This window comes from Equus przewalskii, chromosome 1 (genome assembly GCF_037783145.1).
Source record: "Equus przewalskii isolate Varuska chromosome 1, EquPr2, whole genome shotgun sequence".
Taxonomy (NCBI): domain Eukaryota; kingdom Metazoa; phylum Chordata; class Mammalia; order Perissodactyla; family Equidae; genus Equus; species Equus przewalskii.
The window spans coordinates 49,792,539-49,811,909 of NC_091831.1; the positions used below are offsets into that span (position 1 = coordinate 49,792,539).

Consider the following 19,371-nt stretch of genomic DNA (forward strand, 5'->3'; position numbering starts at 1 on the left):
AGCCTCATTTACTTCATTAGGCAAACTGGACCTTTCCTGTTAGCCTGGGTCCTGTCTTCTCTCTCTTGCCAAAAGTCACCAACCAAGTCGGCTGATGACATTGAGAGTGAAATGGCGTGGCTCGCATTTATGTTCTGTCTTTCACTAGGAACTGGGGCCTCGAAAACCTTCACTTTGAGTTAATTTCCTGAGGCTGTAACTTTACTTTCTCTGTCTGTACTTTTATTTTCTCCTAAAGCTTTTTTGATATGAATAAACATTTTGAACTTTCCTAACGGGTGAGAAATTCATTTACATTCAATCAAATAAGATTTGTATTTTGAATCATTATACAAGTTTCAATTCTCTAACACTGAAACAGCAGTGTATATCTTTACTGCAGTGGCTTCAAATCTTTTCTAGCATTGTGACGCTTGGCCATTTTAACATCTTGTCCTCCCCCGCTCCTTCCCCACTCCAGAGAGAGCTACATGGAATATCTATAAAATTAACATTAATAAACATTATTTGTTCAAACTCTTTTCTTGAGAATTTAATAATAAAGTTTAAGATAATGAAATACTCAAGGTATATGAAAGCACTATGTGGGGATTTGTCTCTTACACAAACTATACTTTGAGGTTAGAAATGTGCGCAGGTTGATAGCCACTGCACAGTCCATTAAAGCTAATGTTGTCTCTTTTATGCATTACGAAACTTTTCTCTTGTGATCCGCAGGCTTTGTTTGAAAGCCTGCAGGTAGCTACAGAGCCCCTCAACCCATGTTCTTTATATGAAGCACTGTGTATACAAACTGTTTGCAGATGCTAACTACGGCTTCCTTCATGTTGGAAGGTGGTAGGTAACAAAAAGAGGCAGAGCTGATAATTCCAAATGTTCTAGAGCCCTAAATTTACATTGTACTGAGTCAATCTTAGGCCTGTGTGTTGAATCATGGAGTCAGGAATAACTCAAATAAGCCTGTGATATGGTGCAATAGCTGCTCTTGATTCCAAAATTACCAAATCCCGAAGTGGTTCAATGGCGCCAGATTGGGTTGAAATGAAATGATGTGTCCTAGAGGCTGCAGCTTGTAAAAACGTATGCGATGCAATAAGACCTCCTGGTAAAGATTTACTTTAAATTTTAATAAAACATCCTATTGTTTTTCCTATGAAAACTCCAATTGGTGAATGGAAGAGGACTGAGAGTGGTGGTAAAATCAATTTTGATCCTATCTCTAATGTTTTATTTTTATAACGATGTAAGTTGTTTTTTATAATAATACCAATGTATCCATCATCATTTGTGAGTTAAAACATTTTAAAGAACTAACTGAGACTTTTCAACTTTCTTACATTGCCAAAGAAGGATGTTAAAACATTTCTGCCTTCATTTCATTAAAAATAATTTATATTAAAACAAATAAATAAATACAGTTAGCTTTACATAGAACTAAAGGAATTTTTCATGTTTTGAATTTTTCTTAAAATCAGAAATGAGTTTGATATGCTGACTGCCAACAATGAAGTGACAGCATTTGGAAACATGGCACTTAGTCTATGAATGGAGGAAAGAAGGTTCATCTCTGAAAAACTCTAGAAAATTCTACTGTCTGTGAACTGGCGCTTAGGGCAGTGGGGTCCAGCATCCATTACTTACAGTCGTGGTCACTGTCTCTTCAGTCACCACCTTCAGGGTGTCGACCACTGAGATGTAGCCAAGCCGCCGGGCAATGGCCAGGGCAGTGTTCCCATTCTGGCAGAAGGGAAACGTGAACAAAGAATTAAGAAGTCATTCCACATGTCTCCGAGCCTGTGTGTTTCCACACATTTCGTCTATACAAAAGGTAAGGCCTGTGTCTCATCAGTCCCATCCCATTGTCATACATGAAATGCTGTTTCATGAGAGTCATGCCTTACACAAAACCCACCTAACCTGTTCGCACTCAGCCCACAGAGTCTGCACTGCTACACACGGAATCCAAGAGGCTTTTTAATGTTCTAAGCAATCAAGGAAACAAACTTGTAGTTCTAGTTATATACATAGATACTTCCTACCAGGTGGCAAAGGATTAGTAATTTTTAAGTATGAAACACTAATCACATTTCTCCCTCTCTGGACAGCTCACAACAATATAGTTATTGTCCTTTTCCTTCATTGTATGGAATGCTCTGCTTATGCCTACTAATGAAAGTAAAAGAGGAACAGTGATGCACAACAAAAAACGTAAGAAGACACCAGCACCCAGGCCCATCCCCTCCCTCTTCCCTTAGCTGGCCCTTCGCCCTTACCACAGTGAGCTCATTGGGGGAGGCATTGTTCTGAAGCAAGACATTGATTATATGCGTATGTCCCTGCTGGGCTGCTTGATGTAACGGTGTATACCCATTCTGTAGAAGGAAGATGGAAGAAATGACTCTTGCCTTCCTTGGACACAACATCAACGATTTTGGTGGATACAAAGGAGAAAGGAGTTTACCTTTGTTTTGGCGTTAACTTTTGCAGAATGCTGGAGCAGGAAATTAACAATCTTGATGTTTCCATAGTGGCAGCCCACATGTAGTGGTGTGTATCCCATCTGTAATTATATTTTTTTAAAAAGGAAACATCATGAGTATACTTTTAGTAAGAGCTATCCTGAATAGAAGCAAAATTGTTATTTAACCTTTCTTTTTGAGCTTGGCAAAAATAGCTTTTTTTCCCTGTATCAAAAAAACAAGCCCTGATAATCCTCAGGCTAGTCGTAGGTATATATAACAACACCATCTCACATGTAAACAGTTATTTAACTTCCCAAAGCGCTCTCTCTTGCATCACCTCATTTTATTTTCATAACAGCTTTGCATCAGCTCCTTTTATTCTCATAACAACTTTTAAAGATAGGAAGGAAAGATGGAGCAATCGACAGCCTAGACAGACTGATTCAGTGGCTTCTTGTTCAGGATTAGAGGAGTGTTCTGTGGATAGACTTGTCCTGGAACTTACTGAACACATCACTCTCCAAAAACTCTTTAAAATAGAGGTTAAAAAACATGAAGTGGCTAAATGATAATGCAAGGCAGTCGATGATTATCAGATTGCATGACAGAGATCGGAAGCACAGAAACACTAAAGCAGAAGAGGCTGGTGTGAGTTCAGGAGGTCTGAGCAGTATGAACCTCATCTAGGTACACATGCTATAGTTAGACTCCTTCCTATGTAACTAGAGTCCCACAGTCTGCATACCACTGATTGAGACAAAGCAATGGATTGGTCTTCAAATTAATATCCACTGACCCCTGAGGGGCTATAAGTTCTATCTATTATAAAGCATATATATCGTGTGTGTGTGTGTATTTCAGATAAGTATTTTTAAAAATAAGGATATTCTAGATACTTCAGGTCCCTGTTCAATCTCTATTTACGATGACACTGGCAGCACCAGATCACAGAAAGGGAGAGCACTGACTTTTTAGAACATTTCTAAATGGGCATAGGGGGGCCGGTGTCCATGTTTTCAAGGGTCTGTATCTCATATCTCATGGCACTAATGTGTCTGTATGGTGACTCTGTGCTATAGACTGAATGTCCCTGTTTCTCCAAAGTTTGTAGATGGGGCCTTTGGGAGGTAATTAGGTCATGAGGGTGGCGCCATGATGAATGGGACCAGTGCCCTTATGAGAAGAGACAGGAGAGAGCTTGCCTCTTCTCTCTGTTCTCTGCCATGTGAGGATACAAAGAGAAGACGGCCATCTGCAAACAGGGAAGAGGGCCCTCACCAGACAGCAGACCTGCGAGCACCTTGATCTTGGACTTCTCAACCTCAAGAACTGTGAGAAATAAAGGTGTGTCTAGTCTATGGTATTCTTGTTACAGCAGCCTTCCCCCAAATATATACTCCTGCAAATGGGTTTTTTGGAATTTGAAAAGGGGATGCCTAGACCACAGCCAATTGTGCAAGGTGAAGACACTTCACCAAAGATGTGCTGCCCTAAAGAGCTGACTCTGGTCAAGATCTGTTCCACAGACTGAATTGTCAGTGCCCCCATGCTGAGAAGACTCCTGCTGAGAAGCTCATCATAACCACATGTATATGAGCCCGACTCACAACCCCTAAAGCCACTTCATGCACAGTGAAGGATATGCCTTTATATGACCAGAATCTACTTGCCTGCTTTGCAGGTTCTTTCTTGGTGCTGAGGAACTCAGGATACTGCATTAGGGATCAGAAGGCTGCTTAGTGAGGGAGGCATGGAAATAGTTTTCTCCAATCAGTTCTCAGTACAATTAGCTTAACTGATTGAAATAACATTATTCTCCAAATTAGTGGTAGAGGATTGATCTCAAATCAAAAAATATAGAAAATATTTTAAAAATCTAAATGTTAAGGAACTCGAAGTTTTTAGTGAACTTGCCTAAGCAATGTTGTGATAGTTTCCAATGGCTGTTGTGCTAAATGTATTAATTAGATTTTCTTAGGTATTAAATCATTTAAAGTATTCAATGTATAGATTCTACTCATCCTCACAGTTTCCCATCTCACTCCTAGTAAAACCCTAAGTCATTATAATGGACTATTAGGACCAATACGACCTGGTGCCCCTGCTCCCACCTACCCCCAGCTCCCACCCATTAAGTCTCTGAGCTCATCTCTTACTAGTCTCTCCCTTGTTTGCTGTGCTGTAGGACACTGGTCTTCTTACTGTTCCAAAAATACTAAAGTTCTTTTTTTTTTGATTAAAAATACATGTGCATGACCAAGAAGCTTCAATTTGCATTCAGGAAAACCAAATTGGGACTGCTCCATTCATTGAGGGTCACAAAATTCATTGAGGGTCACAAAAAATGGCAACTTGGGCAAGTGAGTTGAGAGATGTGATTTGAGAAATTCCTTCCAACTGGCAGCAATAAATTTGGGGAAGACCAACTATTCCTTCTTGAATATCTAAGAAACAGTCATAGTTCAGATCACTGAGCAGTCTTTGCCTCTTTTTTCACTGTTGTCTATATACCATCATTAAAAGCTGAAGTTCAGTCTTCTCCTCCCTCAGGCCACACTGAAAGGTTGTATTTGCATAGGAAGAGCAAACAGGCGCAGATGGAATATTCTGGCTGGTGTTTCTGATCTGTGGCGCCCGAGCATGATATCTTATTGAGCATTAGTTGGGTGCCTCCCCACATAACATGGTTTGAGAGGGAGGGAGTAAGAAATCCACACTTAGTTCCCGCCACCCTGCCCCCTAAAATCTGCGGCTCTCTAGGAGTCTGTCCTTGGCCATCCCTGCACTTGGCATCGTCTTCTTCAGTGAACACACCCACTCAACTACAATTACTCCCTGATTTTGTTTATTTCAGTTAAAACATCTTTTTTTTCAATTTTTATGTGTTGATGCTATTGTTTTAAGGAACATCTCTCCATTGTCACATGTTACATTAAATATTACTTGATAATATGGCAGGTAAAGATCCATGGAAGGCTGTCAGATATTTTTATAAATAGCTTTTTCATAATTTTAGTTCAGTATAACGAATTGAGATTGAAAAAGTGCAGGAATTTTTCCTTTAGAAAGCAAACTCTCTGAAGATAAACTCTCAGTATCATTTCTTGAAGGTAGTATGGTTGAAAGTCTCAACACACTAAAAAGGAGAAAAAAGTCGAAAATTTTATCCTATGGTTTTCTACTTTATTGTTCACCTCAAAAATGAGTGTGGGAATAAACAAACAAACAAAAAATCTCTCAGGTATTAGAGAAAAGTCAAAGATTATGAAAGAGTCTTTTCATAAGAACGGCAAAAACTGCCATCTCTATCCCCAGCCCAGCCTATCCCACTTCTGATACCCCTTGTAGCATCTTTAACCTTTTCTCTTTCTATTGGCATCTTCCTCTCAGCCTACAAACATTCACGTTTCCATTCTTGGAAACAAAAAGCACCCCTTTCAAATATTTCTCTCCCTTCTAGGTCCATATGCTCCTAAAGCTTCTTGAAAAAAAGTCCTCTTCACTCACCGTTTCCTCCCATTCTCCCCACATCTCACCATCTCCATTACTCCAGAGAAACTGCTTTCTAAGAACCCAACTGCCGATCCAGTGCATGTGTCTGAGTGTGTCTTTACCTGACACACCTTCCTTGACAGTCTTCCGTAACTTGGAGTCCATGTCATATTCTTTCCTGATTTCCCTCCTCTCCTCTGTCAGGCCTTCTTCCACCTCCTCCAACTACCTTAAACTATCATTAATCCCAGGGGCTTTGTCTGTGATTTCCTCTACACTGTTCTTCAATTTATCACATCCACATTCACAACTTCAACTAATACATTTATTCTGACCACCCAAATCTGGATCTTTAGTCCAGACTTCCCTCCTATAACCCAGAACAAAACTTTAGTCATTTGCTGGATTTTTCTATCTGGGAGGCCTCTAGGTAATCTAAACTTCAACACCTAATGCACAGCACTCATTGTCCCCTTTCCCCAGCCAGCTGCTTCTCCTTTATGTCCTGTCTCATTGAACGGTACTTATGATCACCCAGTTACAGAAATCACTTCCTTAGATTCATCCTGAATTTCTCACTTTCCCTCAGTCCCTGTATACACAGGGTCTTCAAGTCTTATTGTTAGTACTTCTTTAAGTATTGCTTAAATTTCTCTCTTGTTTGTCAGCTTTCCATCTGTCAATCTGTTCTTTATTCTTCATCTAGACCTCAGCAACAGCCTTCGAACTGCCCCTGCTCCATGCTCTTTTACCAACTCATTTACCAATGCATTCTTTGCATTTTCTCCCAGGATCTTTCTAAACCAGATGTCTGATCTTATCACTCTTCTGTTTAAAACATTCCAAGGCTTCCTAGTGCAAATAGGATAAAAAGCTAAACTTGCTTAGCCTGGCACATTAAGGCCCTCTGAGATCTTAATTTCCAGCAGTATTTTGGGATACGCCCCCAATTTTTTCTAATGTTCCTATGATAATGAACGAGTGATAGTTTCCTTCTACACTCCCCAACTTTGTAAAAAATTCAGTTAATACCAGTAGCTCTAAAATTATTTAATTATATATGGGGTCAAAATCAGACTTTGTACTAATTAGCTATGTGACCTTACACAAGTAACTGCTTATCTGTGACTCAGTTTCCTCATCTGTAAAATAAAGATACTAATTTTACCAACCTCATGGGGTATTTGCAAGGATTAAGCAAATTAGTAACGGTAAAGTGCTTAGAACAATATCAGATATAGAGAAAAGGTAATAAATTTTGCTATTTTTATTGTCATTGTTATTATCATCTGTGTCTCTTTATTTAGAAATGAGGACAAAGAATATATCACCCAGGTAAGAATTTGGCAACTCACAGGAGCTCTAGAAATGAACAGGAAATGAGTAAGTATCAAATAAAAACTTTTCATGATTTTACACACATTTAAATAAATCTAATTTAACGATTAACCCACTAATCAGTACTGCTGAGAATCAGTTCTTCAGTATGTTTCAGGATGGTCTAAATAAAATGCTCCCGGAGATTATCCTTTTAAAATGCAAAAGGCATGGCTTCATTTCAGCTGAACAACATGGGCTATTAGATCCTGTGGCCAGCAGCACAATTTAGTCTGAACTGATCTGGTGAACTTCAAATACAAAGTGAGGAGGAGGTGCAGAGGGGTGGAAAGCCAGTGGGAAGCCTGCAAAAGCCATTTCAGGATTTTCTAGTGTTTTCCCTACAGGAGAAAAGAGCTCTTGATGTTGTCATTACTACAATTTTTTAACTTAAGCTAATGAATCGAATGGTACCATACATTCCACCAGTGGGCTGCCTGGGGATGTCCTCTTTACTAGTAAGAATTTGGAGGTTCATGGGATATAACAAACTCTTGTTCACAAGGTTAAGGAGCAAGTCCAAGCAACCCATCTCATCTCTCTCTGCTCTATTCAAGTATGGGATGATCACAGCCTCACTTACTTTTGGTGCTGTGATCTTTGCTGAGAAGAAAAGGGAAGGGAAAAAATTTTTTAAGAGACAGAGAGATGCTTTCCAAAGTGCACCACTTGAAAAGAGCAGGAAAAGGTACATGCTTCAAAAATATAATACCAAGTACAAAAATGATTACTGACTGTGACCTGAGTTGGGCTGGGTTAGGAGGAAACCCTGGTAGAGACCTGAGACTCCTAAACTGAGGGGCCATGTGTGCAAATTGGGAGCAGAAGGTTAATAGCACCATTTCCTCTCCTCCCAACCTGCCCTTGGGAATCACTGCCATACTTCCTGACTGAATGCCGCTGTGTGCCTTGGACATGCTGGGGCAAAAAATTTTGAGAAACTTAACCCTGTCCATGCCTTCTAAAATTTTTAATCTATAAAGAAAGAGGTAACCAAAAAAAGTGTTTAACTCTGTGTGTGTGTGTATGTGTATGTACGTGTGTGTGTGTGTGTGTGTGTAAATGAAATTGACATGGGGTGAATATATTTACCATGAAGTTGCAAATTTCTAAAGTAGAGATTTCTTCGTTGATGAAAATACTCAAGCGAAATAAAGAATATAAGCTAAATACAGTCTGATTTTTTTTTCAGAATTAAAAATGCTTTGATATTCAAAATAAAAAGTAACAAGAAACCCTTCAGCCACTACTGTTGCCTTTATTGGTTTCTCTGTTAAATACTCAGCTACCTAGGAAGGCATTCAAGGCTAAGGACAATGAGATTTTTTAGAACGAAAAGTTTTGGAGGGAAACTGAGTGAAAGGAGAGCTGGGTAACCAGGCCATCAAATGAAGCCACAAAGACTTCCAGGGCATAAGGCATTTCAGAAAGGGGAGTGGAGGAGAGTTAGTCTTTGCTACAGTTCTACCTAGGGCCATCCCAGCCAGGGAGCATCATATCTGCTTTACTATTTTAACAGAGTTTAAAAAGCATCAAGGATCTTGCCTGGTGAGGTGTCTTTTGGGCAGCCTCTTTCTAATAGAGCACAGTATGGGTGGGGCAGCCACAGCCATAGAGAGCAGAACAATGTCCAAAGGGTGAGGTCTACACAGGGCTGCTCCCTCTGTGCTTGTCAGGTAAATCCAGTCTGATTTTGAGGTCTGCAGTCCCTTTTCACCTGGCTAATTCCAGGGCAATCTTCTATATTATTAATATCTTCAAGATCGGTCCATACGCCTCAGAATCTATCTATATTATACACAAAAATGTTTGCATTCACAATACTTAATAAACATTCATTTTTGTGTCAAAAATGTGACACGTAGAAAGAAAGAAAAGTCATATTTTAGAGTAGAGAAAACAAGTTTGATATGAAGAGGTAAGAAAACTGAGCATCAAAAGAAAATGTTCAGAGAAATGAGAATATGAAGTCATATCTTTGATGATGACACAAAACATCCATTTTTCTTATCTGAGTTTATAATTGTGGCATTACATGAGATTAATCAGCAATTTTTTTTCTTTTTGAAAAGACAGCTATATTTTGGCTCAGACAGAGAAAGAGAAGGAGAGAGAGAAAGAGAGAGAGAGAGAGAGAGACAGAGAGATCCTAATAACCACACACACCATAAGGAATTTAGCAAGTGGATAATAATTAAATAAAACATAATTTAATCCTTTTTCATAGACCATGCCTGAACAAAGTTAGAGGTCACAAATTACTGATAAATTTTTCTATATGCATATTTTTAGTCAGTCACAAAAACTAAGAAAGGTATCAGCTTCACACTCTGCCCCTGAAGGACGGATCCATTGTAACAAGATCAAGAGTGTGAACACAGGAGAATAGTGATGCGCAGCTAGGATAAAGTACCCAGGCCATCAAAGATAAAAGCATCTGGGGCACCACAACCAGAGACTTTGGTGTCCCTTGCCTAGATACACATTTGAAATACTGTGTATAAAAGATATGATGGAAGACTTGTTCTTTTCCCTATAAAATTATACTTGCTTCCACACAGAAGTCAAAAAATGGCAGTTGGTGTGGGCACATTCTTTTTGTATACCTTTGTCTGGGCGTCCACATGAGCCCCTTGGTTTACAAGGACTTCGGCCACATTCACTCTGTCTTCTTGAGCAGCCAAATGGAGTGGGGTCAGGCCACTCTGCAAAAGAGACAAAGTACAGTCATCTTCGAGGAAGGAATGTAATACACACAGGCATGTTTGCGAAATAATTTACGAATTCTAGGAGAGTAAGCCTAGAATTTCTATGTTAAAAAAATCTATAGAATAAGTTTATGTATTAACACTGTAGCAACATTGCTATCTGTAGGCTTAATGAAAAACTTAAAACATACTCAAAAGTGGAGGGAATAGACTGCACCTTGTGTATTCATCACAGACTCACAATTATCAAGGTTTTCCTACATTTGCTGCATCCAGCCCTGCTTCCAGTTCGTTCTTTTCCTTGTGAAAGCATTTTAAAGCAAATCTCAGATATTATACCATTTTTCCCTTACATACTTCAGTGTTCACTTTTTTTTTAAACTAGCTCTTTCTTTTTAAAAAAAGTTTTCCTTCTTCTTCCCAAAGCCCCCCGGTACATAGTTGTATATTTTTAGTTGTGGGTCCTTCTAGTTGTGGTATGTGGGATGCTGCCTCAGCATGGCTTGATGAGTGTTGCTAGGTCCACGCCCAGGATCTGAACTGGCAAAACCCTGGGCCGCTGAAGCAGAGCACGTGAAATTAACCACTTGGCCATGGGGCTGGCCCCTCAGTGTTCATTTTTAAAAAATAGACTTTTTTTAAAACAAGATTATTCAGGAGTTTTAATACATCATTAACGGCACTGGCTTTAGCAAAAATTATTAGAATAAAAATCGTTTAGAAATTTAATATTGACATATAATGATAATATTTTCTCCATTAAGGGGCCAGCCCTGTGGCCTAGTGGTTAAGTTTGGTGTGCTCTACTTTGGTGGCCCGGGTTCGTGGGTTCAGATGTTGGGTGTGGACCTACACCACTCATCAGCCATGCTGTGGTGGTGATGCACATATAACATAGACAAAGACTGGCACAGATGTTAGCTCAGGGCTAATCTTCCTCAGCAAAAAAAAATAATAATAATAATTCCCCATTAAATACTAATACCCAAGGCTGACAAATATTTTCTGTATGTTGTTTCTGGGTAGGAAAGATGGCCTGTGAAATATAATATGAGTGCTATATAATGAGAATTTCCAGGTCATTTAGATGGTGTATGGGTTTAATGAGACTGAATATTTGAAACTGACTCTACCACAGAACATGCAGACTACATGGTTGGTTTTTTTTGGTTTTTTTTAAAGATTTTATTTTTTCCTTTTTCTCCCTAAAGCCCCCCGGTACATAGTTGTATATTTTTCGTTGTGGGTCCTTCTAGTTGTGGCATGTGGGATGCTGCCTCAGCGTGGTTTGATGAGCAGTGTGAGCAGTGCCATGTCCGCGCCCAGGATTTGAACCAACAAAACAGTGGGCCGCCTACAGCAGAGCGCACGAACTTAACCACTTGGCCACGGGGCCAGCCCCACACATGGTTGTGTTAATGGCCAAGAAAAACTCACTGAGACTGTACTCTGGTTTAAAAATCCTCTGTAGTTGCTAAAGTATTTTTTCATAAATAATATTTAAGAGAAAATAAGTTGGTGTAAGTGCTTCCAGATTCTTTTGTTTCACCCATTATGAGCATAGACATTAGTATCTTGAGTCCTGGGGGCTTTCTTTCTCCTCCTCTACCACCTGTGCAATGAGAACCCCAGCCTGTCCTATCTGTCAGAGGAAAGGAGTAAATCAAAAGAGCATCAGAAAGGATACAGAGCCTTCTAGATGCTGAACATCACTTATTTAGGAGTTGCTATTCCGTCAAACAAATTATAGGACTCCAGAAGAGTCATTCACTCTTGACTTTTTAATAATGTTTACAGAATTTTGGAGGAAGCTCACTCAAACTGAATAAAGAGGAAATTTGAAAAAGAGGACTGATGTATTCACTTGAAATCCAAGAAAAATAAGCCAGGGCCAAAATTGGCACCACCCAAACACTGACATAATCATAGCACAATGTTCCACGCTCTACTTTGGAAGAAACAAATATTTTCAGCCATAACATTCTGTAAAAGTGTCACGGTCACCTATTCTAAGTTTGAGAGTTTTCAAAACTTTTAAAGATACTTTACTGAGCAGTTCTCAGCAAAGTTTGGGAAACGCCTTCTGGCACATGCCCTACTCTCTCAGGTACCCCGTCTCTGCTCACGCTGCCCCGTGAGTTAGCCACTCGATTTTTGGCACGGAGTCACTTCTACCTTTCCTGGGCTTCTCTCTCTCTCCTCGTCTCACAGAGGGCCTCATTGTTACATTCACGGGCACATCTTCTATGTGCTCACCTCTATTAAGAGCATCAAAATCCTGCATTTAAACTCAGTTTTCTTGTCTGTCTTCCTCAAACCGCTGTGAGCTTGTTGAGGCAAATATTTTCTCTTTAATCTTGATATAACCAGTGTCTATCACCTAGCATTTAATCCATCAACTGATTGATTAAATCAGAGGAAAAAGCAAACATCTTTAGGTAAAGTAGGATAAATAAAGAAAAATTTATTTTTATATTCATGATTTTGATTAAAAAGGTTAAAAAAATAAGATGATGGGCTGCCCCGTGGCCGAGTGGTTAAGCTCGTGCGCTCCACTGCAGGCGGCCCAGTGTTTCGTTGGTTCGAATCCTGGGCACGGACATGGCAGTGCTCATCAGACCACGCTGAGGCAGCGTCCCACATGACGAGGACCCACAACGAAGAATATACAACTATGTACCGGGGGGCTTTGGGGAGAAAAAGGAAAAATAAAATCTTAAAAAAAAAAAAAATAATATGATGGTTAAAACAGCACTGCTTGACTTCAGAAGCTATCAGTTCATCTTTTACGGGCTTTCAACACTTGCTCATTTCAAAAATGGCATTTCTTTGGAACAGAGAGAATACCACCAACACAATAGCAATAGCTCTGTCTAATATTCTATCTGGATAAAGAAATATACTTGTGGTCTGCAAAATCCAGATGGGGAAACAGGAACACCACAAGCAAAATCAAATCAAATCCAACAGAAGCATTTCAGCAGTAACTCATGGTCTCTTTTCCTTAAAACTACTGGGAATTGCTGGTGACTAGAAGGAAAGAAAGAAATGAAAGCAACAAAGTGTTCAGTTCAACAGAAAGTTTCACGAAAGCTAAATCTTTCTTTTAATATTGATTTTTTAGTGAGGAAATAGAGTCTAGGGTTAAATGGGGAGGTGGGAGAGAGGGACAGTAACTGAGGTTTCCAACTCCGGCAGCTTGGGAAAAACTGCCAGAGTTCCTTATCAAATAAGAAAGTTCTGCTGACTTTCTGTTTTCACATCAGGGCTTATTTAATACTTCATACGGAAAATGACAACTGAGACAGGAAGCAAAGATTGACGAGTGCCTTTGTATCAGACAGTTTCTAGGTACTGCAAAGTCCTTGGCAGTTCCTTTGGTGCCATGTGCCATGGAAGCAGCTGCTGTGCTTTTAAAAACTTCCTTGGTGGTGGCTCTGCTTATACACAGTTGATTCAGAAGGTGCCTGGAAATGTCCACGTTTGCTACGTATGTCTTTCAGCCTACAGAAGTCCTTTGCTAATGTCCAGTCGAACAAGCAAACACTGAGAAATTCTTTCTAAACTATTTTCAATCTAATAAAATTCTATGATTCTAAGGTGAATTCAAGGCTGGATATATATATATTGCCATCAGTTGACTGGAGTATTTTAAGGAAAAAAAAAGTCAGTCATACTGTACTTTGGTATCAAACCTACTGCAAATGTTCACCTGTTAACCGATTGTTAAGATCTATTTCGTCCCAGGAAGAGTTAATGAAATACAATATTCCAGTCTCATAAGAGAAAATATACTCTAATGGATGCCAGAATATGCTTCAATTTGAGAAGAAGGCCAAGTCCTCCACCTCATTAAGACAAGTTGAATTTTGCAGCAAAGGTTGGTCTATATACTAATATATAAACCTTAGAAATTCAAAAGCTCAAACAAATTCTGATTATAATGACTATTTGAAATTGCTTTGTGATGCTCATTAATGTGGAGACATGCATTCCTAAAAGAAATGTTTCAAAAGAAAAATGGGAGAAAATCAAATTGGTACACCAAGAAAAAATGAAAAATCTGCTTGCTCTGTAATGATCACAAAGGATTTTCAAGATACTAAAAGTGAAAAAAAGTTTCTCTGGTCTCTTATGCATGTCTTTTGGTCTACAGAATTTGTTCACTTATAACCTTGGGAATTCAGATTAGTGCAGAGTAAACTTTTCCGAAAATTATGAAAAGTCCAAAATTAGGAGAACTATGTTTTTTCTACTTAGAAGAAGGTGCCGAATATTATCTCAGTTAATCTTGATGACATCTCTGTGAAGTAAATATTGTTGTCGTCATTTACGAGAGGATGAAACTGAGGCTCAGAGAGGTCACATAACTCGCCCAATCAAGTTACACATCAAGTAAGAGTCAGACTTAAAATTCACATCCAGGAGATTCAAGGCATCTGTGATTCCAAAACAGGCCACATACGTCAAAAATATTAAATTAGTTATTTGTCACCATAAAACTATTGCTATCTTGAAACTCTACTCCCATAGCTGAGCTATGGCTGAGACATGCCACAGCTGTGCCATCACCAACTGGTAGAGGAGAAGCTAAATGCTGGGGAGTTTGGATTATCAAGAATTTGAGGGCACTCTTGCAGGCTTTTGTGTTATCTGAAGTCTTAGAAACACCTGTTCTGTGTTTTGGGCAGATCTCAGACTTGGGTATTAATAAACAATTCAGCAAACCCAAATTCTCTGATATATGCAATGAGAGGCAGACACTTCATTAACATATCTCTGGTCAAATGTGGGCTGGACTTTCATTTTGCTTCACAAAACTCTTCACTATAATAATGAGGATGTCAAACAGGAAGGCAGGGGAGTCTGAAGAATTTTAGGAACAGAGATTTTCCAAGTTCCTTGGAACTGCCAATTTACAACAAAGACTAACAACCTTGCCAATCTATTGAATAAAATAGCTGCTCCACATTTCTGTTATTAAAATGAACTCTCTGAAGGCAGCACTGTTTCCAATTTCTCTTTGTAACCTAGGACTTCAAACTGGTACAGGCAAGGAGCAGGTGCCCAAAAAAATGTTTGTGGAATGAATCAACAGGCTATAATTTACAACTTATTTGCTGTGTTCTGGTGAGGGAACCATGTTGCTCTTTGAATTAATATTATAACAAAACCTCATGTTATTAGAAAAACTTTGTGGACTTCATTTTTATGGCTGTATTTTATTCAATTGTATGGCTTTGCAATTATTGACCTACCATTCTCTTTCTGTTTAAACTGATTTTTTCCAAGTTTTTGCTATGATAATATTTTGGTAAACATCTTCGTGCAATATTACACTTGACACATTCTATTTGACCTGGATTTTTCATGACTTCTTAATGACCTTTCTGAAGGGTGAGGTTGTGTTGTGCTGGATGCTTTGTAGAGAAAGAAAAAGGTTACCTTATTGCTCAGGTTCACATTAGCATTTCTGCTGAGGAGCAGTGACACCATGTCCACATGTCCTTCCTGAGCTGCAAGATGGACAGAAGCAATTCCTTGCCGGGTAACTGCATTTGCATCAGCACCATATTCCAGCAGAGTTGTCGCTATGTCCATCTGGTTCTTTTTGGCAGCGATGTGCAGTGGTGTATAGCCATTCTGTCAACATGAATCACTTGGTCACATGCCCAGCAACAAGATAAAAATGTGTGCAATGCATTTGCAAATAGTATGCTTCCCTTTCTAGTGATTTTTCTTTGCTGGTTTAAAAAATCCTGATTAAGTAAGCCAACACTGATAAAACAAGCAGTGCCATGAACGTAGTGCCCTCACGTCTCCCACATTCCTAAATAGGGAAAACAGACTATAGCCAGTTCAATGCAAGAGACTCAGAGTACCACTGGTTTTAGAAAAGGAGTACAGAGCTCCCTCTCACGGGGAGTTATGTTAGTAGATGCTCAATAATTACTTGACTTATCCAGATTGAGGACGAGAGGAAACCCAACTAGAAACAACAAACAATATGTTCAGAGCCATTATTCCACCTTTCATTCAATAATGGCCATTCAGAACCATTATTTCAGCTTTAAAATCCCTTTAATTGCCATCTATTGTTTACAAGTTGAAATTGTAATTTTCATGGTAGTTGAGATGCTATAATCTATTCCCATTTGCCCCTCTGATTGCCTCTTTTATGAAACTTCAGGTTCTGTGCTATGCTTCAGCTGAAGTGGTCCCCAAAACAACATACAGCTCCTGTTTCTACCTTGCCTTACTCTACCAAGAAAGCTTTCCCCCACATGCCCTTGGGGCCAGCATCTTTCAGCTGAAGATTCAGCTCAAGGGTCAAGCCCCCTGAAGTTTTTTATCCCCACCCCCAATCCATCCCCTCCCTGACTGACTCCAACCAAAGTCCTGGAGATATTCATTGGCACTTTTTTCTTTATACATCTGTCTCTTCCTAGTAAAATACAAACATATTGAGGGCAGGGATTGTGGCGTATTTGTGTTTATATCTCCAGCACCTCACAATGACTGACAAATCTGCAGAATTCAAGTCAAGCTTACAGGAGCTTTCAGAACATTCTGGGATCCTTCCCTTGGCTGACCCTTGATGCTTAGAGGTAGAGGCAATAAAAATCCCTTTGGCAAATTATTAATTAGCTATGCCTCAGGAGACTTCAGAGTCCTCAGTCCTAAGAAAGAAAGGTCCCCTGCCTTTGGGGACCTTGTCCTGGCTCACAGTCATTTAAGAGAAACGTAAGATTACATTTTGACATGGGCATGAATCTGACTATATAAAATATGCCAGTGAAAAACTGGCATGATCTTTTTTTATAGACAAGAGGATTTAGAGAAAGAAATTAGAATCTGAGGATTTATATTGGGATTACAACCAAAATCTGGACAGTAGATCAGTCACAATCTTTCCAAGCCATATGGATGGGTCAGAAACAACATGGAGGACAGTGTACCACTGCACCGTGATCACCAGCCTACTGTAATTAACCTTCAGATTTAAGTCCCTGGTATGTCCTAGTATGACAGCATTTCTCACTTAACAAACCCTCTTTCTGTAATCAATAGTAGAGGATTTGGGCTGTTGGATATCAACCCATGAAAGCTGAAATGCCACTTCCAGACTCTTCTGAAACCAGGTTCTGTCAAACAGGATGGGCCAAAGAAGAAGATTTTATATCCCTATTTTTAGTTTTGACCTATTGCCATCTGGAAACCCCAGCTGACCTGGGAAGCATTTGGCCCTCTGCTCAGACACACCCAAAAGAGATCACCTTCAGAGCCAAATGCAGAACTTTAGACTGAGCCCAAATCTACAGTGACAGGAGGGGTGAGCTGTTTCACTACCACTCCCACCCCTGCATAAAAGAGAAAATTCACAAAGTAGTGCTCAAATAGGAAATCTGGTTAGTTAATATGCCTAACACTAGTTAACTAGAGTGGTAATGGCAAGATAAAGTCAGAGTTTAGCTTCTTATCATGCATCTGATCTTATTTTGCTTTTGATACTGACATAACCTTCAAGTTATCCTCTAAATGCAGATCAGTATCCTCTGAGATGTGACAATCCTCTCAATTACTTCTAATTCCACCAAAAAATCCTAGGTCCTAAAAAGCACTAATCAAGAGAAGCTCTGGCATCTCTGTACTAAAAACAAAAGCAAATCTAATGTTAACTTTTCAAAAGCAATATGTTTAAATCATATTATATATTTTTTCTAAGAACTTTCACAGTCTCTACTGATCCATATCAGGAGGTATACTGCACATTTTATGGAAGAGAAATCTGACAAATAATAAGGCTCACTATCCCTTCCACAGTTAGTGTCCAGGTTATGTCTGAACTCAAGCCAATACTCTTTCCAGCGCAGTGTCTGCTTAGGAAAGAGATCTGGCTAAAATGGATTATAGAAGCCCATCTACTTTTTCAGTGTAGCTCCGCTCCTGCCCAAATCACACCGTATTTCTAGGACACTTATGAGTAAGAAAATATGTTAGAAATTCTACAACAGAAGACAGGGCAAGAAGAAGGCATCACATACTGTAAGAACCAAGGATGTGAACTGAGGAAGAACTGAAGTCACTGCTGTCATATCCGTATGCTAATCATGCCCTGTTGAGACTTTGTCCCTCGTTTCTCACCACTGCCAGCATTCAGAAATGCCTGAGCTTCCCTGGAGTGAAGGAGGCTATTTGTCTATTCTCCCTTCTTCCTTATAACAGAACCTTTGGCATTGTGCCCAGCTTTCATTTTTTTCAAACTAAATTTCCCAGCTTCCCTTGCAGATAAGAGTGGCCAATGAGATGTAAGGAGAAATAGGTGAGTGGAGCTTCTGGGAATGCCCTATTGTCTGACTTCCTTTCCTCCCTGTTACCTGAAAAGCGACCTGGCAGTCTGAGAAACAACAGTCTCTGGAAGGAAAGACCAAAAAAATCACAGGGAATTTTCCGCAACACTCTGGAAACACTGAACCAACATCAACAACTGCTTACCTCCTGACTGTTTATGACATGAGAAAAAGAGAGCCTTATCAGGTTAAACCACTGTAGCTAGTTCTTTTTTCTAGCAGATGAAGCTAATCCCTAACTGACAGAACTGGCTTTGCTCAAGCTCAAAGTCTAGAAAAAGCTCCTGACCAGGATCACTGCCTCAGAAAGTGGGAATGGTTGGATGTGTGGCAGAGATGGCATTACAGAGGCTCTTATGGAGGCAGCTGTGCTCTGAGAATGAGAATCAAGGTCCCATTCAAAAAGCCGGTGTTTGCCTGACTGTAAAACATATGCCCAAGGCTAAAGGGCTGTGACAACGAATCAAAGAATTGCTTTTCAACTTTTTGTCAAAGATGTTTTGCAGATATGGAACCATGAAGTCTTGTTTGACAAACATAAAGCTGGAAATGAACTACAAATATATCACCCGTTGACTTGTTTAAGAGTTATTTGTGGATGGAAAGGTGGATTGGACTCATTTTGTTGTATTTATTATTTTATAACTCTTGTTAATTCTAAACTGCTTGGCGCTAGTTGTGTGAAAATTATTACTCTTATGTGAGGAATAAATAGTTCACTTAATTATTTACTGGTTGCCTACAAAGAACCAGAGGTTATTTACAAGAAAAGTGGCCAGGCTCTAAGGGATATTAAAATAAAGTGAAATGAAATGGACAAACATTCAATTACATTACAAATTTTTCTCATTTTTAAAATTGTGGTAAAATATACATAATATAAAACTTACCATTTTAACTATTTTTAAATGTACAGTCAATGGCATTAAGTACATTCTCATTATTCGCCAACCATTACCTCCATCCATCTCCAAACTCTAT

At 39.3% G+C, this 19,371-nt stretch overlaps 1 protein-coding gene across 50 annotated transcripts in view; it reads right to left on the minus strand.

Moving 5' to 3' along the window:
• The window catches only part of ANK3 (ankyrin 3), a 628,477-nt gene that overhangs the window by 122,251 nt on the left and 486,855 nt on the right, over positions 1 to 19,371 (minus strand). For all 50 annotated transcript variants that reach the window (XM_070562793.1, XM_070562893.1, XM_070562763.1 and 47 more), the window contains 5 exons: positions 15,485 to 15,682; positions 9,938 to 10,036; positions 2,462 to 2,560; positions 2,274 to 2,372; positions 1,642 to 1,737 (listed from right to left, as the gene is read on the minus strand). In XM_070562793.1, the coding sequence (XP_070418894.1) occupies positions 1,642 to 1,737; positions 2,274 to 2,372; positions 2,462 to 2,560; positions 9,938 to 10,036; positions 15,485 to 15,682 (591 nt within the window). The remainder of the gene's footprint in view (positions 1 to 1,641; positions 1,738 to 2,273; positions 2,373 to 2,461; positions 2,561 to 9,937; positions 10,037 to 15,484; positions 15,683 to 19,371) is intronic.